This window comes from Hevea brasiliensis, chromosome 5 (assembly GCF_030052815.1).
Source record: "Hevea brasiliensis isolate MT/VB/25A 57/8 chromosome 5, ASM3005281v1, whole genome shotgun sequence".
In the NCBI taxonomy this organism is placed as follows: Eukaryota; Viridiplantae; Streptophyta; class Magnoliopsida; order Malpighiales; family Euphorbiaceae; genus Hevea; species Hevea brasiliensis.
In genome coordinates, this window is record NC_079497.1 from 91,786,898 (window position 1) to 91,809,659 (window position 22,762).

The 22,762-nt window shown below is 32.6% G+C and overlaps 2 protein-coding genes and 2 long non-coding RNA genes across 6 annotated transcripts in view; 1 reads left to right on the forward strand and 3 right to left on the reverse strand.

Moving 5' to 3' along the window:
* Window positions 1–2,310: 2,310 nt before the first annotated feature.
* Window positions 2,311–8,823, reverse strand: LOC131179939 (uncharacterized). The gene is made up of 2 exons (XR_009148935.1): window positions 8,612–8,823; window positions 2,311–4,297 (listed from the first exon to the last, which is right to left on the reverse strand). It is a non-coding gene; the product is annotated as an uncharacterized LOC131179939 (long non-coding RNA).
* Window positions 2,463–7,782, forward strand: LOC110658267 (uncharacterized). Of its 2 annotated transcripts, none has more exons than XM_058147228.1 (8): window positions 2,463–3,472; window positions 3,559–3,691; window positions 4,069–4,284; window positions 4,580–4,735; window positions 4,925–5,177; window positions 6,254–6,654; window positions 7,010–7,126; window positions 7,224–7,782. In XM_058147228.1, the coding sequence occupies exons 1-8, from the start codon at window positions 2,463–2,465 to the stop codon at window positions 7,557–7,559; spliced, it is 2,622 nt and encodes an 873-aa protein (XP_058003211.1). In that variant the 3' UTR covers window positions 7,560–7,782. The 2 variants fall into 2 exon arrangements, with proteins under 2 accessions (XP_058003211.1, XP_058003212.1); XM_058147229.1 differs by having other exon boundaries at window positions 6,260–6,654.
* On the reverse strand, window positions 6,911–7,747 carry LOC131179940 (uncharacterized). The gene is made up of 2 exons (XR_009148936.1): window positions 7,615–7,747; window positions 6,911–7,535 (listed from the first exon to the last, which is right to left on the reverse strand). It is a non-coding gene; the product is annotated as an uncharacterized LOC131179940 (long non-coding RNA).
* Window positions 8,824–11,188: 2,365 nt separating the features above from the next.
* The window catches only part of LOC110658268 (microtubule-associated protein 70-1), a 34,943-nt gene continuing 23,369 nt past the window's right edge, over window positions 11,189–22,762 (reverse strand). For both annotated transcript variants that reach the window (XM_021815807.2, XM_058147230.1), the window contains one exon: window positions 11,189–11,482. In XM_021815807.2, the coding sequence (XP_021671499.2) occupies window positions 11,464–11,482 (19 nt within the window). In that variant the 3' untranslated portion in view covers window positions 11,189–11,463. The remainder of the gene's footprint in view (window positions 11,483–22,762) is intronic.

A 22,762-nucleotide genomic window follows, 5' to 3' on the forward strand; every position in this document is an offset into this window, starting at 1 on the left:
TTAAAAAATTTAAAAAAAAAAACTATTATTTGACAACATTATGTGTACGCCTTTGTCTTGTATATTTTCTTTTAAAAAAATATTAAAATTTTAAGTTTTAATATATATATATATATATATATATATATATATATATATATATATATATATATATATATATATATATATATATATATATATATATATATATAAGAATAATAAAGAAATATGGATGTGCTCCTCAAAATGTAACTAACTCAAATTGCGGATTGGTGCGTTTCTTCTTTGTATTTTTGCCCCCTCACATGGGTCTCCCCATAATAAAGACTTGTAACCTAAAATCATCCTGCTTTAGTCTCTAGAAGAAGTAACGTGACGGAAAAAGAGTCTATGTACATTACGCTACGTTACCGTCATTCCAAGTAAAGCATGTACACAACGTTTATTGTAGAGCACTAGTTAAGAAGACTAAGTATTATTTGGTTCAAAATGAATAAATCGAATTGAATTATTTTAATGTAATAATTTAATTTAATTTTTAAGATAATTTAATTCGATTCGATTTTATATTATATAAATTTTAGTTATTTTGATTTAGTTTAATTTTAAAAAGAAAAAAATTGATTAATCTAGATCGAATCGAATAATTTTTTATTTTTGAATTGATTTATTTTTATGGAGAATTTATGAATTATATGTAATTTTATGTATATATTATTTAATTTCATTAATTAATGGTTATTAGGTTCAAACTAAAGTTAAAATCAGACCAAATAACTTGAAAATCAAGTCTAAATTAAAAAATCAATAAAAAAATAAAAATGATCGGTTTGAACCGAATTGAACCGAAATAGAACGGTTCGGTTCAATTCAATTTTTCATTCATTTTGGTTCGGTTCGATTTCTAAAATATATAATTTGGCTTTCATGATTTGATTCGGTTCAGTTCGATTTGAACCAAATGCTCACCCCTATCATTAGGGTAGAACCGGCCACTTCGGATCGAAATTGCTAATTCGGTAGCCTTATGGCACAAATCAATTTTGATTCATAATGATTACGATTCATAAAAATTTCAATGTGAAATGGCTCAATATGATTTTAGTCGAATTTTAATTTAGCTCTAATTCTAATAAAAAAAAATAAAAAGACACAATATAATTTTTTTTTTTAAAGAAAAAAGAAATAAACAATTTTTTGACTCTGAGTTAGTTTCCATTTAAGTTCAAGGAGTAGGACTAGAATATACACTCTATACCCTTGGTTTGAGTTGATTTATGAAACGAAATCATTGATTCAATTTAAGCTTAAGTTTGATTCGGATTAGTTTCAATTCAGTTCACAATTTGAATCGATTGATGTCCGAGTATGCATCAGACCATATTAATATTAAATAATTAATAATTAATGAGTTTTAGTTTAATTATATTAGAATTGTTTTCAAAGCTATAAAAAAAATGTTAGACTTAATTAGAGTTAATTATATAAAAATTATTAAATAACTAATAATCAACTTATTAAATTAAATTTTTTTTTAACATTTAAGTGATCCATTTTTTTAAAATTTTGCTTTTTATAAAAATATGAAATTTCATTAAAAACTTAAATTTCAGTACAAAATATGTATAATGGAGTTAATTGTAAGACGTGATTGATCTCGTCGCAAAAGAATTAATTAGTTAAATAAATTTTTTTTACTTAAATTTAATTTATCATATATTCGAGATATATATATATATATATATATATATATATATATATATATATATATATATATATAAAAAGTAACTCATTTATTAAATATATTAAATATATAAATCTTATAATTTTATATTTTGAATTAGAATATATCAAGTTTATACAAATATTTTTTTAATTAAATATTGTTTAAATAGTATAATTTAAGTTTTTGAATCATCATTAACGTGTTAATTTTATAAAAAAATAAAAAATAAAAAAAAAAGAAGAAGAAGAAGAAACATTTCATTATTAATATTTTTCTTTAATTGGAAATATAGATAACCGGAAAACAAATAAAGCGAAAGTAAAAATGGCCTCATGGAATGTGAGATAATATATCGACGGTCAACTTCCAGCGTCGTTTTTGACGGCCAATTTAAGGCAATTCAAAGGTCATCAGTCAACCCATAACACTTCTTCTCTACCAATTTGTATTTCTGAGATGATTGCGTGATATATTACTAGGGGAAAAAAAAAAGTTTGTCTGAATTTTATTTATTTATTTATTTATTTAAAAAATAATTAATTAATTAATTAAAAAATAAAATAAAATGTATTTAAGAAATTTAGAGTAAAAGAAAAAGGATAAAGTGCAATAAATGCTACGTACTAATTACATTACGATTTTAAGCAAAGAAATATAAGAATTTTCCAACAAAAAAAGTCACAAAATCTGAAAAAATGACGCGTTTCTAAATCTATAAATAAATTATAATAAACTAACAAGTTCTATTAACGCCAACATGGCAACCCTCAAGATCACCCAAAAGCACCACAGGCACCTAAACAACCCCTTCCCATCAACGCCAAGGTCTCTTCCCTTCATTCAAGGAAGCCTTTTTGCCAATTCCCGAACACTGCCTTCACACCAAATCTTCCCAGTTGGGAGAGATTTCCAGCTTCTTTGGAGCTCTAGAAATGGTGGGTATCTCTCAATTTCTCACCAGTCTCAACCAACAAGAGCCCTCTGGTCCACCATTCCTGGACAAGCTTTTGTCTCTGCAGCTTTGGCTGAGACAGAGATTGAAGAAAGCAGGGGATCCTTTGCTATAAAAGATGGGAACGTTCTTGTGGTTTGTGACCACCAAACGATTGAAGATATAAGAGTGATCAATAAGTTGGATGGTAACCATTTAGAGGAGGCTAGTGATCTTGATTCTTCATCTCGGTGTTCAAGTTTTGACCAGAGAAAAGATTTGAAAGATACCCAATTTCCTGTTTTGTTAATAACAGGCAAGTTATTCAGCAAAAGAAAGAAGAGACTTCCAGAATCTAGCATTTACAAGCATATAGATTTTGACACAACGGGCCCACCCACTTACGCAAGTTATTGGGTTCTCTTTGATCAGAAGAACCTTAACCAGATTGGTTTTCAAGTGAGAGTTGGAGAACCCAACTTTGAATTCCCACGAAGAGCTTCACCAACTCGTTTAGGAAAATACCAGAGGTTAAGGTTGAAGCTACGAAGGATTCGAAAACGAAAGCTTGGATGGTGTAGATTCTTTACAAGGCCTAGAGGGTTTGTTGCAGTTTCTTCATCGGAGGAAATAGAAACCAAGGTTCCAGAGTTTACACAGTTCAACAGAATCTGCCTTAGCTATTCAAGTGAAGCCAATGAGAGGTTCTATGGTTTTGGAGAGCAGTTTTCCCACATGGACTTCAAAGGGAAAAGGGTACCCATTTTTGTTCAAGAACAGGGGATTGGAAGAGGAGATCAACCTATTACTTTTGCAATCAACTTGGTTAGCTACAGGTAGATTTTCTTCTAACTATTACTCTTGTAGGTTTAGCTATAGGAATCTGAACAGTATTTTTTTCTTTTTATTTTTTATTTTGCAGAGCTGGCGGTAATTGGAGTACAACTTATGCTCCTTCACCATTCTACATGACATCCGAGATGAGGTCTCTTTATCTTGATGGATATGATTACTCTGTTTTTGATTTAACGAGACATGATAGAGTTCAAATACAGGTATTGCTTTGAGAACCACTGCACATTATATCAGAATTTGAGTATCTTTTAGACCAGATGTAATTTAGAAAAGCAATGATGATGGCTATAAAAAGAATTTCAAAGATGAGACAAAACAAATTGGGTATGTCGAATCATATTGCTGAGAAATATGTATATTTTTCTATCTAGATAAACTTGGTCTAATAAAATGAATTATTTACGCCACCTTCAGAATATACACAATAAATTTTAAAGAAACTAGGATTGGTCCTTGGTTATATATATTACCTAGACAATTGAAAGGAGTACAAAATATTCTGTAAGCTAAAAATAAATGGAAGCTCATTCAATTTTAAACTTGCACTTTCCTGTTTTCTGTATAATGGAGCTTGCAGATACACAGCAATTCAGCTCTAGGAAGAATATTGCATGGCAACTCACCTGCTGAGCTTATTGAACACTTCACAGAAACTATTGGGAGGCCTCCTGAGCTTCCTAAGTGGATTATATCTGGAGCTGTTGTCGGAATGCAGGGTGGAACAGATGTCGTACGGCGCATTTGGGATGAACTGCAGGCCTATAAGGTTCCCATCTCTGCATTTTGGTTGCAGGTACTCCCTGTACCTGTTCAAATGCAAATTGAAGCTCATCGAAATCCAAATAATCTTATCTTCAAATCCATAAATCTTTGCTTTGAGTTCTTTTATAAATTTACGAAACTTCTTCCCATTTACATCTGTTACTAGTTTAGGATAAACTTTGGTTGGTTGAACTACATTAACTGGTTTAATTGACAACCAGTTTGAGATAGTTTTAACATGTAAAAAATTTAAAGCTCTAACCTTCATCGCGTGTTTAGTTCAATACTCAGCATATCAGTGTATCATTAAAGCAATTCTTGTGTAGGATTGGGTAGGACAGAGGGAGACTTTGATTGGATCACAATTGTGGTGGAACTGGGAAGTGGATACAACAAGGTATAAGGGATGGAAGCAACTAGTTCAAGATCTTGGTGCTCAGCATATTAAAGTGATGACATATTGCAACCCTTGTCTAGCTCCGGTACCATTCTTTTCCCAAGCACATATGTTACCACCGTTGTAAACACTTCCATCATCAGTTTGTGTGCACAATATCACAATAGTAGGAATGAAGGATACCATCATTGCTTATAGAAAGAGGGGGGCAAAAAAAAAACATCTTTATACAGTGGCATTTCTTTTTCTTTGAAGCTCTCATTTGCTTTCACAGGCGGATGAGAAACCAAACAGAAGGAGAAATCATTTTGAGGAGGCCAAAAAGTTGGACATCTTAGTGAAAGACAAACATGGAAAACCATATATGGTTCCAAACACAGCTTTTAATGTGGGAATGTTGGATTTGACACACCCAGATACTGCAAGTTGGTTCAAGCAGGTTTTACAGGAAATGGCTGATGATGGCGTCAGAGGGTGGATGGCTGATTTTGGCGAAGGTCTGCCTGTAGATGCCAACCTTTATTCAGGTAAAAAAAAATTCCTAATTATTTCTTGATAAGAGTCATTATATCCTATTTAGTTATGTAGGAGCTAATATAACGTGTATTGATGAATTAGTAAACTAGCAACCTCTTCGCATGCATCCTGTTTCTATCCAAATAACCATATGATCAGAATGCAAAATGAAAGGTTTGTCACCATCAGTTCCTGATGTAGAACAAATAGCAAAGAACAAAGAGGAACGAGGAACTAATCCTTAAGGAAAAGAGAACTAATTCTCAAAAATTTTATTAATCTCAATAATAATCATAGTCAAAAGCTACTAAATATTAAAAAATTAGCTCTATTTATAAAGAGCTTACAACCCTGATCAAATTAGGATCAGGAACCTAATTCATATCTAATTAGGAATATAAGATAAATTAGAAAACAGTTGACCTAATAATAATAAACTTCCTAAATGATAAGAATAATTTCCTAAATAAAAAATTGATATAATTCTTAAACAATAACAATTCTTTAAATTTCCTAGTTCTTTAATAATTAAAATTACTAAATGGAATTCTGTTCCCATACTGCATTAGTACCCTAAGCTTAAATCAACGTTTTAATGAATTATTGAATTAGTTCTAATCGTTTCATCGAGTAGGATCAAGTATTACAGATTTCTAAATACTTAGATCTACGTTCTTAACAAGAGTTTCAATCATCTGCTATATAGTTCATTTTACATCTGTGGTAATTTTTGCATATTAAATTGATAATCCATCTCACATATCTCCTTCCACACACTGTTCACAAATTGTTGGTTTATCATGTCAAGCCTGTTTGTGTCAAAAGGCAGAAAAGGTACAAGATTTTTCCGAAAAAAAAATTTAGTAAAATTTCTTTGTTAGCGACAATAGTCCTAAAATTCATATTGCTTTCCTTTTACTGCCAAGAAATATTTACACATGAGAAAATAAAACCTATACAGCATTTTTTTTTTATTTCCTCAAATGTCACTCTACCTCCTGTGCATGTATGTGTCTGTGTGAGTGCCTAGGACTATATGCAATAATTTTACGTAGAATTATCGATAAATTTGGACTGACTATTTCAGGTGAAGATCCAATCTCTGCCCATAACAGATACCCAGAGCTATGGGCCCAAATAAACCGAGAGTTTGTGGAAGAATGGAAAGCAAACCGTGTGGGTAAGGAGAGAGAGGACCCAGAAGAGGCTTTGGTCTTCTTCATGAGAGCCGGTTTCAGGGATAGTCCCAAATGGGGGATGCTATTTTGGGAAGGAGACCAAATGGTTAGTTGGCAGGCTAATGATGGGATAAAAAGTGCTGTTGTTGGCCTACTGAGCAGTGGACTTTCTGGATATGCTTTCAATCACAGTGATATTGGAGGCTACTGTGCAGTAAACTTGCCTTTTATCAAGTATAACAGAAGTGAAGAGTTGCTCATTCGATGGATGGAACTAAATGCTTTCACCACTGTTTTCCGGACACATGAAGTAAGTTCAAACACTCATCTGTGATTCATAAAACACGCATCATAATCATCAAGTTGACAATAAGTGGAACATCTATTGTTTTAATCACTATATGTCTCCAGTAACATAAATTCCTACAATTTGTTTTTCTCTGTAATATGATGATTCCGTGATGCTACCAAAGCCTTAATATTTACAAATGTCTACTTAGCAATAAATACATTTACCGAATTGAATTAGAAAAAGAAAATTTTTAAAAATAATAATAGGATATGTCTTGCATTTCTGTATATCAAACTATTATTATTGCTTCACTAGAGGACAATGATTTATATGATCTTACAGTTTGCTCATTCCAATTATATTCACCAAGCAGGGAAACAAGCCAACTTGCAACAGCCAATTCTACTCGAATCAGAGAACTTTATCACTTTTTGCACGCTGTGCTAAAATGTATAAAGCTTGGTATTTCTACAGAAGCCAACTAGTGAAGGTAATATGTGAGATTAATTTGTCTAATTTTCACTTCAATTCAGTTAACTTGAATGGAGAATCTAACAAATCTCTCATTCCTTGTTCTTTGAAAACAGGAAGCATCCCAGAAAGGCCTCCCCATTTGCCGCCACCTTTTTCTCCACTATCCAAATGATAGGCATGTGCACAACTTGAGTTACCAGCAATTCTTAATTGGTACTGAAATACTAGTGGTGCCTGTTCTAGACAAGGGCAAGCAAAATGTCAAGGCCTATTTTCCAGAGGGTGAAACTTATCCCTGGAAACATATCTGGTCAGGAAAGCTATTCACGGAACAAGGTTCTGAAGCCTGGGTAGAAGCTCCACTTGGTTATCCTGCTGTATTCATTAAGGATGGCACTTCTGTGGGAGAAACATTTCTAGAAAACCTGAGAAATTTTGGCATCCTTTGATAAATTAGTCATCAAAGAGGGCTACAATTAACCTAAATGGAATTGAACTACTTACTAACAAATGATCATCCTTCATTCTTTGAAAGTTTGCTTCTGCATTTTGGTAACTGTACTTTGTACATCCTTTAGTCAACATCTGTTCAACTTTCGAACATATGTTTTGTTAACTGTTCTTTTGTCAACTTCAATTAATCAGGATCTGTCTAACATTCCTTTATCAAAATTGAATTTACAAGTCTTTTGTAAGTCGCCATGTACTCAACTAAGTACCGCCAGAATCTCCTTTCCAGATATAAAACTCAGAGGTGCTTTACAATGTGCTTTCTTTCCTAGTTACTGCCTCAATCTAACCACCGCGATCTTATCTATTCGAAGTGACTCAAACAAGTTCCTTTATATGTATGGTGCCCAAAAGTGGATTTCCCAGTTGACTGGCTAAATTTGCTAGGAAAAGCGAATTTTGGGCAGCATCTTGAGAATAAAATCAAACGAATAACCTCTTCGAATAATCTTTCCAGAGTGCTATTGCAGAAAAGGATTCTGCTCAAAAAATGATTTTGATTGCAGCGTATTTTTTTAGTTGATTAATTCTATGTATCAGCAGTAATTTAGTATCAGGCAAAATTCTATTTTCTCAATTTTCTTATTCAAAGAAAACTAATTTCCCTAAATTCTCCCAATATATAATGCTGGCATTCCCCCAACTAGACAAACACTACCCAAAGAAAAAAGAAAAGAATTAACCAGAACCCAATGTTGAAATGTGATGAATGCTTTAAACACTGCAGGAATAATAACACAGGAACATATCAATAACCATGCCCGGCTCCACATACCATGGCTTAACCAGTTGGCTGAAGGCAAAGCCAAGTGAAACAAAGCTTTCATATTCGAAGAAAAGGAGCCAATTCAAATAAAGCCAGTTTATGTAAAAAGATGATGGTCATATGCCTTAATTCCGACCGACGAAAATCCTCTTTCAGACTATTTATCAAACAAAGTCCTAGTCAGTTGAAAACTAACAGAAGCAGGAAAGAGAAGCCACAACTGACCTTAAAAAAGAAATGTTTACATTGCAGAATGATGGATGGGGCTGTTCTTGGTGGATTTGAATCTCGTAGAGAGAAGGCAGAAACCAGAGACCAAGTGGTTGCCTAACGAAATTCATTTGCAATCTTGAAAAGTTCAATTTCCAAAGCTGAAAAGCTACAACGGATTTTGTTTGTTGGATTCGGACACTTGCTTTGGATATTCTCTCTTGCGCGCGAATAATACTAGTCTATTCTGTGATGGCCCTTATACGTCATTGTTTCACAAAGAGCCCCTCATATTTTGATTTAATTGTATATTTCCCCCACAATCTTTTCATTATTATGTTTACTGGAATCATTTTAGCATACGCGATACCTATGCATTATCGATTTCATGGTTTATGAAAATTTTTTTTAAAAATATGGTATATTATTTTTAAATATATTGAATATATATTATAATTTATTCACTATTTCAATTTTGTAGAAATCTTTTGGAAGTAGAAAAATCAAAATTGAATCATAAATTAACTCGAATTGATTGTTGTCATTAATTAAATTAAATTAAAATATCAAAATTTTTGTTTGAATTCAGCTTATAATTTTTTTATAAAAAGGTTTTTATGTTTTTTTATATATAAATGTATAATTTATTTAATTATTTTTTTATTCTCTTATTTAAAAATTAAAATTTTATAAAAATTTAATTCAATTAAATTCTTTTTATCAATTTTCATATTTAAAATGAAAGAATTTATTTTTTTTAATTTTTAAAAAAATAAAAATAAATATAATTTTACAAAAATTCAATTAATTTTTTTCTTTTGCAAATAATTTATTTGAAAAAAGTCAATGAACTTCAAACAAAGCAACTCAAAATTTTGCAATTTAAAATCAAATTGAAAACTATTGTTGGTGATTGCTTTATTGACTCGATTGATTGATTGATTTTTTGGATTGATTAGCTGAATTATTTCCCGTGTTAACTTCCCATTAATTGATAGCCCAACAACTTCTCATTCCCATCCAGTAACTTTCAACACTATCACCCTCAAAATAATAATTAATAATTAATATTTAGGTTTTATAATTAAATTAATGTAAAAAAATTAATTTAATTAATAAAAAGCGTTTCCATTTAATCATAGTAATGCCAACTCTTACCTACTTAAGAAGTAGGACCATCGAAACTTTGTAATTATTGTGTCAATTTTTACTGCCTTATCTAATAGCTGATTTGAACATATTATAATTGAAAATCAATTTAAGATTTATTTTTTAATATTTTTAATTTCATTTAACATAGTTTATTGTTTTAGTGAAAATTCATAAAGCCTTTTTTTTCTATTTTTCTTCAATAACACAACATTAAATTTTAATAAAAATGATTTATATAGCTTTTAATCTCTTCTTCATAAATCTATCTAGACTGTTAAAAACCATAAAATGAAACAATTAAAATTACGTCTTTCACATTGTTTCAAACTCACACAATTATTAGTATAATTTTCAAAATAAATTAAAATTAAAAAAAAATCAAATTCATGCAATGCATGGACCAATAAAAAAAATAATTAAATTAAATTAATAAATTATTTCATAAATGTATTAATACATTGATAATTGCATGTGTTTATTTGCATAAATTTTAAAAAGATATATTCTCTTTATAATATGATGCAAATGAATTAAACTATTCATGAGTTATTAAAGATTTAAATTATTAAAAGCTTAATTTAATTCGATTCTTTTGATAAATAAACTAAATTCAAGCTCATTGATATTTGGTTCGTTAAACTTCGCAAGCTGACTTTTTTAATAGATTTACGAGTTGACTCGTAAATAAATTCTCGTAAATAAATTCACGAGCAGACTCCTTTAATTAAAATTATTTACTTTTAAATTTATGATTTTAAATTTAATCATAATTAAATAATTTCAAATCTAAAATCTAGTAGAGTTGTAAAGTGGAGCAAGATACTCGTAAGTTACTGGAGGCTTTACTTAATAAAAGTAGAACAAATTAAGATTAGGTTTATTAGTACACGACCTAGAAAATAACTCAACTTCAAACTCGAAAAAAGTTTTAACAAGTTAGAGCCCTAAACCTTTCGAAACTTAACTCCGCTCAGTCCATTTAACACTTCTACTTCATAAGTCTAATCACTAAGTTACTCTCTCTACTTTTGTTATTGATATATTACACTTCAAAATAAGCTTTCTAGTGAATTGGTTGAGTTTAAAAACAATTTTCTTATTTTTATATAATTATTTATTTGTATTTTATAAAAAACAATTTCTAATCTTGAACAGCTTAATTTAAAATGAAAATTTCAAATCAAGATAAAATTGTCAGAATTAAAAAAAAAAAAGTCCGAATTTTTTATTTTTTATTATTAGGCCTTTTCAATGGTCCAGATTCATCGCTCGCGTCAAGCATTTTCGTTCTTTACAATTCCATGTTGATGAATTGAAGGTCTATTGACTGAAAAAATAAACTTACGAAAGGATAAAACCTGAAGAGTTTCATAGAACGTACCATACAACTCTATACATTCGATTCTTCCGGAGTTTCCTCTATACCATCAAAAAGAAGAATTCATGACAAACCTTGTATATTAGTTTCGTGGCACACTTGATCATAATGATTCTTAATTTTAATAATTTTGATACAAAACATTTACACCATATGATTGATTAATTCTCTTGGAAAGCTAGAGTCAGTGCTTTACAAATAGGCTCTATTGGTGGAGACAATTGAAGCGGCAGAAGACAGGAAGAGTATAAATATGACAAACCACAAACTTGTTGGCTTCAAAATTAAATAATCAAACATGCTTTTGTCTGCTCATTTTTGCATTTACATCAGTTGCCTATGAATTTCTTGCATACCTGAAATATAGTAAAATGGATTAGTTATACGTAACAAATGATTGCATAACTATCCCATATAACTTCAATTCCCAGTGCTCTACGAGACTATGAAACAAAGTCAGGGGTGAGCGTATCAACATCAGAATCCAGAATATTTAGCACAAAAATGATTTCAGCAATTCACCTTCACTTGACCTAATATGGGCACTAACAGGTTAGTTCATCGTCCAAAGCTAAACAAATGCGAATTGTTCAACACAACCATATTGGCTAACCAGTTTTACCACCTTCATAAATGGCTGTTCATAATGTTTTTTGCTAAAAGGGAGATTGAAAATAACTAAATACATTTACTGTTATTTGATTAAAGTATTGCTTGATTAGACTAGTCTAGTGTAATGATACTTTGAAACATTCAAAATTATCTTCATTTCTTTGATTCACTTTAACCAAACAAATTACAATATTTCATCAGCCAATATAGCATCTCAAATGCTGCTTCTAATAAGCCAAACACATGTATCATTCATAACTTATACCACTGGCAAATGCAGTACAAACCTAAAATCAAATAATATAAACACATAATTTTCTACTTCATTTTTTTATATAACAAATTCAATTATCCATGCTCTGAATTCAAAAAACCAAATCAATGCTTGCTAGGGAAAAATAGTAGCCCAAAACCCACATCAACCATTGCAGCCTAAGGGATTTTTGGTATTATTTTTGTTCTGTTTTTGTTGTCTAATTTTCAATTTTTATTTTTTTGGAAAGCAAGTTTGATGAACCCAGGAAAACTAGGATTACGGTTTTCTTGTGTTACAACTAGGGGCATAAATGAACCAAGCCGCTTGCAAGTTGTTCAAGGTTTGGCTTGATAAAAGCTTGTCTCGGTTCAGCTCGTATCGGAAACAAGCCAAGCTCGAGCTCGAATTTTAGCATGTTTAATAAATGAGCCGAGTTCGAGCTCGACTCGTTAACTAGCTCACTATCTGGCTCGTTGAACAGGCTAATGAGCTAGCTTGTGGACAGACTCGTTAGGTGACTTATTTACAAAAACATTCATATTAGTAATTGTATTTTGTTTGTTTAGCAAATATATTTATTTTATTTATGATTATTGTAAAAATAATATATTATTTAAAATTATAATATAATCAATATATAAAATATAATTATTTGTACTTAATTATTTTTTGGAAAAAAAATAAAGTTAATTTGTATATGAAAAAATAAAATTAGAAAAATAAATAAATGCTTTAAATATAAAATAATATATTATTAAATATTATATTATTATATAAATTTATGATATAATCAAAATAAAAAGTGCATTTATAAAATATAATTATTTGTAATTTAAATATAATTTTTATGTAAGAAATAAATTTAGAATATTATATAATAAATAAATAAAAATTATTTTGAACTATTTTATCCATATTAAATTACTAAATAAATGAAAACTTAACAACGTAGTTTTGGTTGTGGCTGTATGACTTAAAACAGAAACTCATCTCTCTTCCCCTCTCTTCCTATTTCTCTCCAAATTTTAAAATTCAAAATATTAAACTTCAAATTTAACACTAATCTATATAATCACATTATTACTTTCTCTCTCGCGTCCCTGTGCAATCTCCCCTCCCCCTATTTATTTCTATTAACACTAACTAATCTCTCTCTCTCTCTCTCTCTCTCTCTCTCTCTCTCTCTCTCTCTCTCTCTCTCTCTCTCTCTCTCTATATATATATATATATATATATATATATATATATATATATATTCTCTTCTCGATTTAAATTTTTATTTTGCTAATTTTGCTATGATATTACATTTTGATATTGCTAATATTGATATTTTGTTGTGGCAAATCTTAAAGTTTGCATGGATGCAAAAAGCTGACTTGTTTCCTCACTTCAAATTTCAAGCCTTATGCAAGAACTATCCTATAATTGATTTATTATTTTATTGAACTAATTAATTTTATTTGAATTATATTATTGTTGTAATTTGTGTTATTTTAAAATTAGTTGCAATATGTTGTAAACTATTTTTCTTCTTATTAATTTGTATTATTAATGACTATGGACTCATCTAATAATGTATTGTAAAAATAATTGAGAGTTTCAAAAGGTACTACAAAAGTCGAGCTCGAGCTCGAGCTCGAGCTTATCGAATTGAATTCGAACTTATTAAACTCAAGCTCAAGAGCTTATCAAGCTCGCATTTGAGTTCGTTTTAATAAACTTATCGAGCTTGACTCGAACTGAGCTTGAGCTGGGATTGTTAATATAATAAACAAAATTAAAACGAACCGAAGTCGAATTTAACTTGAATTTAACATATTTTAAAATGAGCCAAGCTTGAGCTTTAATGTTAAAGCTCGAATCGAACTAGAGCTCAAGCCTGATTCAATACTTACAAGCAGAGCTTGAACAAGTCAAAGCTTAGCTTAGTTTGACTCGACTTGTTTATACCTCTAGTTACAACAAACATTATTATGTTTTACAACACAAAAGTAGAAGGCCTATTTACACCAAAATCCAAATATTTGCAGAAATTTGCATTCTAATCAAAATTTTTAATTTTGGCATTTTAGGCCAAATTCCTGAAATTGAATGAAAATTATCTAACTAAACAAATTGGTCATAATTAAGATTTAAAAAAAATTATTCTATTCATTAAAAATTTAAAAATTAATTTTAATTTCTCTCTCTCTCTTTGCCCCTTGCCCAACCTCCCCTCACCCTCTACTCTCATGACCATAGTTATTAAAGGCTCAAGGCGTGCTAAGACACCAAGGGTCTTGGAGCCTAGGTGCAAGACAAAAGAGCGCGCCTGAGAGAGATGAGGTGCAAAAAAAAATTTCAAAATAAAATAAATTTAAGTATTCCATCAAATTTCAAATAATATAAAACTAAAAATAATAATAACTAATAAGCATTCAAGTACTAATATATTAAAACTTGAATAGTCTTTTAATGTTTCATAATCAAAGCAATTATAAAATAACTACACTTCAATCTCCATCAAAAGTATCATCATAATCTTATTTTTCTTCTACACCTTCATCCTCTTAATACTTATCTTCAAAATCAATATCTTCATCATCTCCTTCGTCTTTAAGAACTAAAGGAGTATTATTTAGTTCTCACGTTAGATTGGCATAGATTATGAAATAGATGTAGATGCAACTTTTTTTTTTTTTTTGGAAAAAGATAATATGTTAATGTTGAAAATGAAAATATGAGAGGCTCGTGATTCTGAGTGTATTAGTTTGATGAGATTTTGGTGACTAGTTATCACCAACGATACTAATTTCGAAAACTTCTAAATCGACAAATTTCAAATTGAGTGGTAGTATTTTTTATCAATGAAAGTGCTCGTTTAATGTGAAAATAAAAAATGCGCACCTTTTTAGCCTTGCGCCTGAAACGCCTAAGCGCATAAGGCAAGGGCCTGATGCATATCGCTCGCCTTTCGCCTGTAGAGGCACTATGACTGGAGCTTGGTGAGCCTGGAGCCTAAGGCATGCCTTTATTAACAATGCTCATGACCCAACCCCCTTTGCATTATTCTTTCCCATAACCCAACCTCCCTTCCTAGACTCGAAAACCACACAAGTCCCCCTTCCCCCTCGTAGCCGCCCCCCACCCCCCCACCCCCATTCTCTCTCTCACTACAAGGGATTTTCAAACTAGCAATGGAATCACGACAAGGAGAACTATGAGTTTCAGACGACAATTTTGACATTCCGTGCATTGGATCCCCCAATAGACAGCGATGCTCAACTAATTGTCCCTAAAGCTTCCAAACAATGCTAACCTCACCAGATTTGGTTGAGTTTTTCACTAGATCAGCGATGGGTGATCCATGAGCATTTCAACGTGATTCCTATCAGTAAAAAAGAGAGAAGAAAAACATTTATTATGGAAAAGCTTGATTAATTCTATCAAGCTTGGTATGCTTTTACACACTTCAAAGAACACAAAATAGGAATATAACTAAAATTACAATGATTATAATTTCCTAAATACATAATTACAGCTGATTATAATCTATAACTATATCCTAAAATACAACAACTAAGTAGGAACTAATCAATACAGTATCTCAACACTCCCCCTCAAGCTGGAGCGTATAAGTCATATGCTCCAAGCTGGTTGTAAATATATTCAATTCGAGCACCTCGAAGGGACTTAGTAAGGATGTCTACTAATTGAGTATTTGAAATGACAAAACTAGTAGCAATGCATCCTAATTCAATCTTCTGTTTTGTTATGGAAAGTCAATCACTATATTATTTCACTGTATATTATGTATTATGTATTCCTATTTAGGATTTCTTCCTAATTAGTAAAACACAATTATAGGAATCAATTGTATATATATACACATGTACAGATTAATTGAAATCAAAGAGAATCATCTCTTTCTATATGGTATCAGAGCAAGTCATCAATCTAGGGTGACTATTTGTTCTCACTACCCATTCCAGAGAGACCTTGGCACGACCTACTGCTTCGACCCCGATCAACATTGCCGGCGTCGCCTCAACCCCCTCATTCCACCACTGTGTGCTGTTGTCTGATCCAGTACACCATTAAAGGACTTCTGAGATTTGGCTCTCAGATCCTATTTCGGTATTTGCTTGATTTGTGATTTTGGGTTATTTTGCTCCTATAAGCACTTTGGATTAGCGTTTTGATTAGTTTTCTTTGTCTCAACAAATGGCAGATAATAAGAATGTTATTTCTGATGTGATTCCGGTGATGACTAAGATCACAGAACACAAACTTAATGGTTCGAATTGCCTGGAATGGAGTAAGACTGTTAGGGTCTATTTGCGTAGCATTAATAAGGATGATCACCTTACTAAAGATCCACCCACTGATGATACACGACAAACTTGACTAAAGGAGGATGCCCGGTTATTTTTGCAGCTTCGGAACTCGATTCATAATGAGGTAATTAGTTTAATTAATCACTGTGAATTTGTTAAGGAATTAATGGATTACTTAGATTTTATGTATTCTGATAAAGGGAATATCTCCCATATTTATGATGTTTGTAAGGCATTATACAGTGCTGAAAAAGAGGATAAGTCTCTCACGGCTTATTTTATGGATTTTAAACAGGTATATGAGGAACTTAATGTATTGTTGCCTTTTAGTCCTGATGTGAAAGTTCAGCAGGCCCAACGGGAGCAACTGGCTGTTATGAGTTTTCTTGTAGGCCTTCCTTCTGAGTATGAGACTGCTAAATCTCATATTCTCTCCAGTCCTTCGTACAGAGAGTACTCAATCTTCACAGCCTGCCAGTAATGCTCTTATTAGCCGTAATCCAAATGAACAACAGGGTAATAGAAGAGGAAGTAGAGGAGGATTTACAGGCAACATAATTAATCAACATAATGGAGAGAATAGTTCTAATTAGGACTCAAGAGGAGTCATTTGTTATTATTGCCATGAGCCTGGCCATACAAAATATAATTGTCCGCAACTTCAGAGGAAAAATCAGCGATCACATATGGCAAATATGATAACAGAGAATTCTACAGTATCTTCCTCTGAAAAAACTATTTTGGTATCTGCAGAGGATTTTGCACAATTTTCCCAGTATCAGGCATCTCTAAAGCCTATCAGTTCCCCTGTCACTGTGATCGCTGAGTCAGGTAAATCCACTACATGCCTTGTGTCTTCCTCATCCAAATGGGTTATTGATTCTGGTGCGACAGATCACATGATAGGTAACTCTAGTCATCTATCTGCTTTTCAGTCTAATCTCACTTTCTCTATTGTTACTTTAGCAGATGGTTCTACTTCTTGTGTCATGGGTTTTGGAACTGCGAACCTGACTTCGTCAATTTCTTTGTCTTCTGTTTTGTGTCTACCAAAATTCTCTTTTAAGCTACTTTCTGTTAGTAAACTTACTCGTATCTTAAATTATTCTGTTTCCTTTTTTCCTGACCAGTGTTTGTTTCAGGATCTTACGACGAAACAGATTATTGGTAGAGGACGCGAGTCAGGTGGTCTCTACATTCTGGAAAATCATGTACCGCGATCGCTTGTTTGCTCCAGTACCTTAACACCTCTTGAAGCTCATTGTAGATTGGGTCATCCTTCTTTTTCTACCATGAAGAAGTTGTGTCCTCAATTTCAGTCTTTATCAGTACTAGAATGTGAGTCGTGTCAGTTTGTAAAACATCATTGTTTGCCTTCTGTGTCTAGAGTCAATAAACGAGCTTCATCCCCTTTTGAGTTAGTTCATTCTGATGTTTGGGGTCCTTGTTCTATTACTTCTAAAACTGGATTTCGTTATTTTGTTACTTTTGTTGATGAGTACTCTCGTGTTACCTGGTTATATTTAATGAAGAATCGTTCTTAGTTGTTTTCTATCTTTTGTGCCTTTTATAATGAAATCAAAACTCAATTTAATATTTCTGTGCGCATATTAAGAAGTGACAATGCCAAAGAATACTTTTTAGCATAATTTCAGTCTTATATGACAAAATGGCATTCTTCATCAGTCTTCCTGTGTGGATACCCCATCCAAAATGGCGTGGCCGAAAGAAAAAATCGACATCTTCTTGAGGTAACTCGTGCTCTTCTTTTTCAGATGAAAGTTCCTAAACACTTTTGGGCGGATGCAGTTTCTACGGCATATTTTTTGATCAATCGTATGCCATCTTCTGTCCTTAATGGAGATATACCTTATACTGCTTTGTTTCCTACAAAATCTTTGATCCCTATTAAATCCCGTATTTTTTGTTGTACCTGTTTTGTGCGTGATGTTCGTCCACAAGTTATTAAATTGGATCCAAAATCTCTCAAATGTGTCTTCCTTGGGTACTCACGGCTATAAAAAGGGTACTGTTGTTTCTCTCGTACTCTTAATCTGTATCTTGTTTCTGCAAATGTCACTTTTTTTGAGCCTACTCCATTTTTTCCTCAATCATCTGTGTATGAGAGTCAGGGGGAGGAGGATGATCTCTTAATATATACTGTCCAACCAATGTCTAGTCCTCACCCACAGCCTGTTCCTTCTGTCTCTAGACCTACTCGACCTCCAATTGTTCATGTTTATTCCAGGAGATTAGAGATTCCTGACTCAGATCCTCCACCAGCTACTTCGTTGGGAGATCCTGTACCTCATACTGATCATGATTCTGATCTAGACTTACCCATTGCTCTTCGTAAAGGTAAACGTTCATGTACTTACCCTATCTCTTCTTTTGTTTCTTATAATCAATTGTCTTCTTGTTCTCGGTGTTTTGTTACTTCTTTAGACTCTGTTCCTATCCCTAATACTGTTGGTGAGGCACTGTCTCATCCTGGCTGGTGTGATGCTATGAAAGAGGAAATGAAGGCTTTAGATGCTAATGGTACATGGGAATTGTTGCCTTTGCCCAGTGGTAAGAAAGCTATTAGTTGCAAATGGGTATTTACAGTAAAGGTAAATCCTGATGGTTCTATAGCTAAGTTAAAAGCACGCCTGGTAGCAAAAGGATATGCTCAGACATATGGGGTTGATTACTCTGACACTTTTTCTCCTGTAGCTAAACTTACTTTTATTTACTTGTTTATCTCTTTAGCAGCTACATATGATTGGCCCCTGCATCAATTGGATATCAAGAATGCTTTTCTTCATGGTGATCTTCAGGAGGAGGTGTATATGGAGCAACCACTTGGGTTTGTTGCTCAGGGAGAGTTGGGTAAAGTTTGTAGGCTTCGGAAGTCTCTTTATGGCTTGAAACAAAGTCCTAGGGCATGGTTTGGGAGATTCAGTGAAGCAGTACAGGAATTTGGTATGCAAAAGAGTAAGTGTGATCACTCAGTATTTTATAGACAATCTGAGGCTGGTCTAATTCTCCTGGTAGTCTATGTAGATGACATTGTCATCACTGGGAGTGACTCTGCAGGTATTTCATCTCTTAAAACCTTCCTCCAAACCCAGTTTCAGACCAAAGACTTGGGATTGTTAAAGTATTTCTTGGGTATCGAAGTTATGAGAAGTAAGAAGGGTATTTTCTTATCTCGAAGAAAATATGTCCTCGACCTATTGACAGAGACAGGAAAATTAGGTGCTAAGCCTTGTAGCGCACTAATGACTCCAACTTTACAACTGTTAGCAGAGGATGGTGAGTTGTTTGAAGATCCAGAGAGATACAGGAGATTGGTAGGAAAATTGAACTACCTTACAGTCACTCGTCCTGACATTGCTTATGCCGTTAGTGTGGTAAGTCAGTTTATGTCTTCTCCAACTGTTGCTCATTGGGAAGCCTTGGAACAAATCTTGTATTATCTGAAGGGCGCTCAAGGAAGAGTTTTGCTATATGGTAATCATAAGCATTTGAATGTTGAATGTTTTTCAGATGCCGACTGGGCTGGATCTAAGATTGACAGGAGGTCAACTACAGGATATTGCGTTTTTATTTGAGGAAATTTGGTGTCTTGAGAAGCAAGAAGCAGAGTGTAGTTTCTCGATCTAGTGCTGAATCCGAATACAGAGCCATGGCACAATCAGTATGTGAGGTAATGTGGATACTTCAATTACCAGATGAGACAGGTTTTAAGATCTCCCTGCCTGCGAAATTGTGGTGTGATAATCAAGCTGCTCTCCATATTGCTTCTAATCCGGTGTTTCATGAGCGGACCAAACATATTGAGATTGATTTTCACTTTATTCGTGAAAAGATTCAACAACAGATCATCTCAACAGGACACATCAAAACTGGAGAGCAGTTAGGAGATATTTTCACAAAAGCTCTGAATGAAGTTAGGATTAACTACATTTGTAACAAGTTGGGCATAATTAACATCTATGCTCCAACTTGAGGGGGAGTGTTATGGAAAGTCAATCACTATATTATTTCTCTGTATATTCTGTATTTAGGATTTCTTATTTAGGATTTCTTCCTAATTAGTAGAACACAATTATAGGAATCAATTGTATATATATACCATGTACAGATTAATTGAAATCAAGGAGAATCATCTCTTTCTACATGTTTAATAAAGTGACAATCTACCTCTATATGTTTGGTTCTTTCATGAAAAACTAGATTAGAGGAGATATGAAAGGCCGCTTGATTGTCACATATTAACTTCATTTGCTTAACTTTTCTATATCTCAATTCTTGAAGAAGATGTTTTAACCAGATAAGTTTACAAATACCTAAGGCCATGACTCGATATTCTGCTTCTACACTTGAACTAGCGACTACTTGTTTCTTACTTTTTCAGGATATTAAATTAGCACCAAGCAAGACACAGTATCCTGAAGTAGATCACCTATCTGCAGGAAAACCTACCCAATCTGCATCAGAGTATCAATTTGTGAGTGGCTCTTGTCCTCATACAACAAACCTTGTCCTAGAGCCCCTTTGATATATTTGAGAATTTGAATTATTGCATCCCAATTACTATTACATGAAGCCTAGAGAAATTGATTGACAACACTCATAGCAAATGAAATGTCTAGTTGTGTTGTTGTAAGATAATTTAACTTCCAACCAATCTTCGATATCTACCAAGATCCTCCAAATCCAATGGCTCCTCCTATCCAGAAACAAGTTTGACATTTGAATCCATAGGACTATTTACACATTTGCAATCTAACATTCTTGTCTCTTCTATCCAGAGCATCTCTTTTGAGAAATAGCAATGTCCATTTTGGATTGAGCTACCTCAATCCTCAGGAAATACTTCAATCTCCCTAGATCTTTAGTTTAAAAGTGGCTAAAAAAATGTTGTTTGAGCTGGGATATCCCATCAATGACATTACCATACACTAAAAGAATAATATTTTTACCATGCTCATAGTTCAATCTCCCTAGATCTTTAGTTTAAAGTGGCCGAGAAAATGTTGTTTGAGCTGGGATATCCCATCAGTGTCATTACTTGTTATGATAATGTCATCAATATACACTAGAAGAAAAATATTTTTACCATGCTCATCATGACAAAAGAACACTGAATGATTGACTTCACTCCGAAACATTCCAAACTATTGGACCAAAGCACTAAACCATCCAAACACACTCTTGGAGATTGTTTCCAACCATATGTTACATATCAGCTTGTACACTTACTAAAATAGAAGAATAGGGAGAGAGAGAGATAGAAATAGATAAAAAAAAGATTAGAAGTAGATGAGAAAAGAAGAGAGTAGATGAGAAAAGAGAAGAGAGTAGATGAGAAGAGAGAGAATATTTCAGAGATGAGAGATATCTTTGATTATTAATGATCTTGGATAGTCTCCTCTTTACAATTAAGTTCCTATTTATAGTTCTTTGGATCCTATAACTGCTCTCTACAATTACAATTGACAGGAGAGTAATTACAATAGACTAGTACAATAGAATCTTCCTATTTAACTACTGGACTAACACCCTAACTGCTCTACTCCTTACTCATAACATTCCCCACTACTTGACATCATTCTTGTCCTCAAGAATGAAGACAATGCTGGAAATTGAAATGAATTTTAAGAGCTGCCTTCTCATCAGCTGACAGAATGTGAAAATCCCACATAGTTTCTTTTGCTGGCCAGTTAATTCCTTGAATTTTGGAATACCAAATGTCAACTTCCATCATATGCTTTAGCTGAAATGTCCCATAGAATTGGCTAAAAGTTGTGGGTGATAGTATGAACAGTTAATGAACAAAGAATTTTTTTTTTTTTCTTTTCTTCTCCAAATTTTCCATGCTTGTTCCTTGAAGATCATAATACCAATTGATGGCTGAACTTTCTTCCTTTCCCTTCTTGATATTTCCCATTCGTCTTCTATGAGACTTATAGGATTACAACAGCTGAACTCACCATCTTGGCTCCTAAAATTCTGCCACTTGCTTTCAGTAACCACATTGTTTGTAGCTCCTTTATCTTTCTTGTTTTCAGGAAAATCCCCAAAAGTTTGTGCAGCAAGAATTTCAGGCTTAGCTTCTGCATTCCCCATTGTCAACTCTAGTTTACAATCATCACCATCTTTATCCTTCTCCTCATATTCCTCTCTTGCACTAGACAAATCAAAAACAAAATCCTAATCTTGTTCCATCTCAATGCACTTGTCTTTCTTATTGGAAGTTTCATCAGACATCTTGTTCTTCACTTGAATTTTCAAGAGGTGGATCATCATTATTAAAGACTGCAACATTCTCCTTTACCACTTGAATTGCTTCCACCACTTTGTCAATTTTCTCTTGAAATGACTTCTCATATTTCTCTAATTTTTGTAACAACAATTCTTCCTGCCTTTTTAATCCTCTTTCAACAACTTCCATAATCCTATCA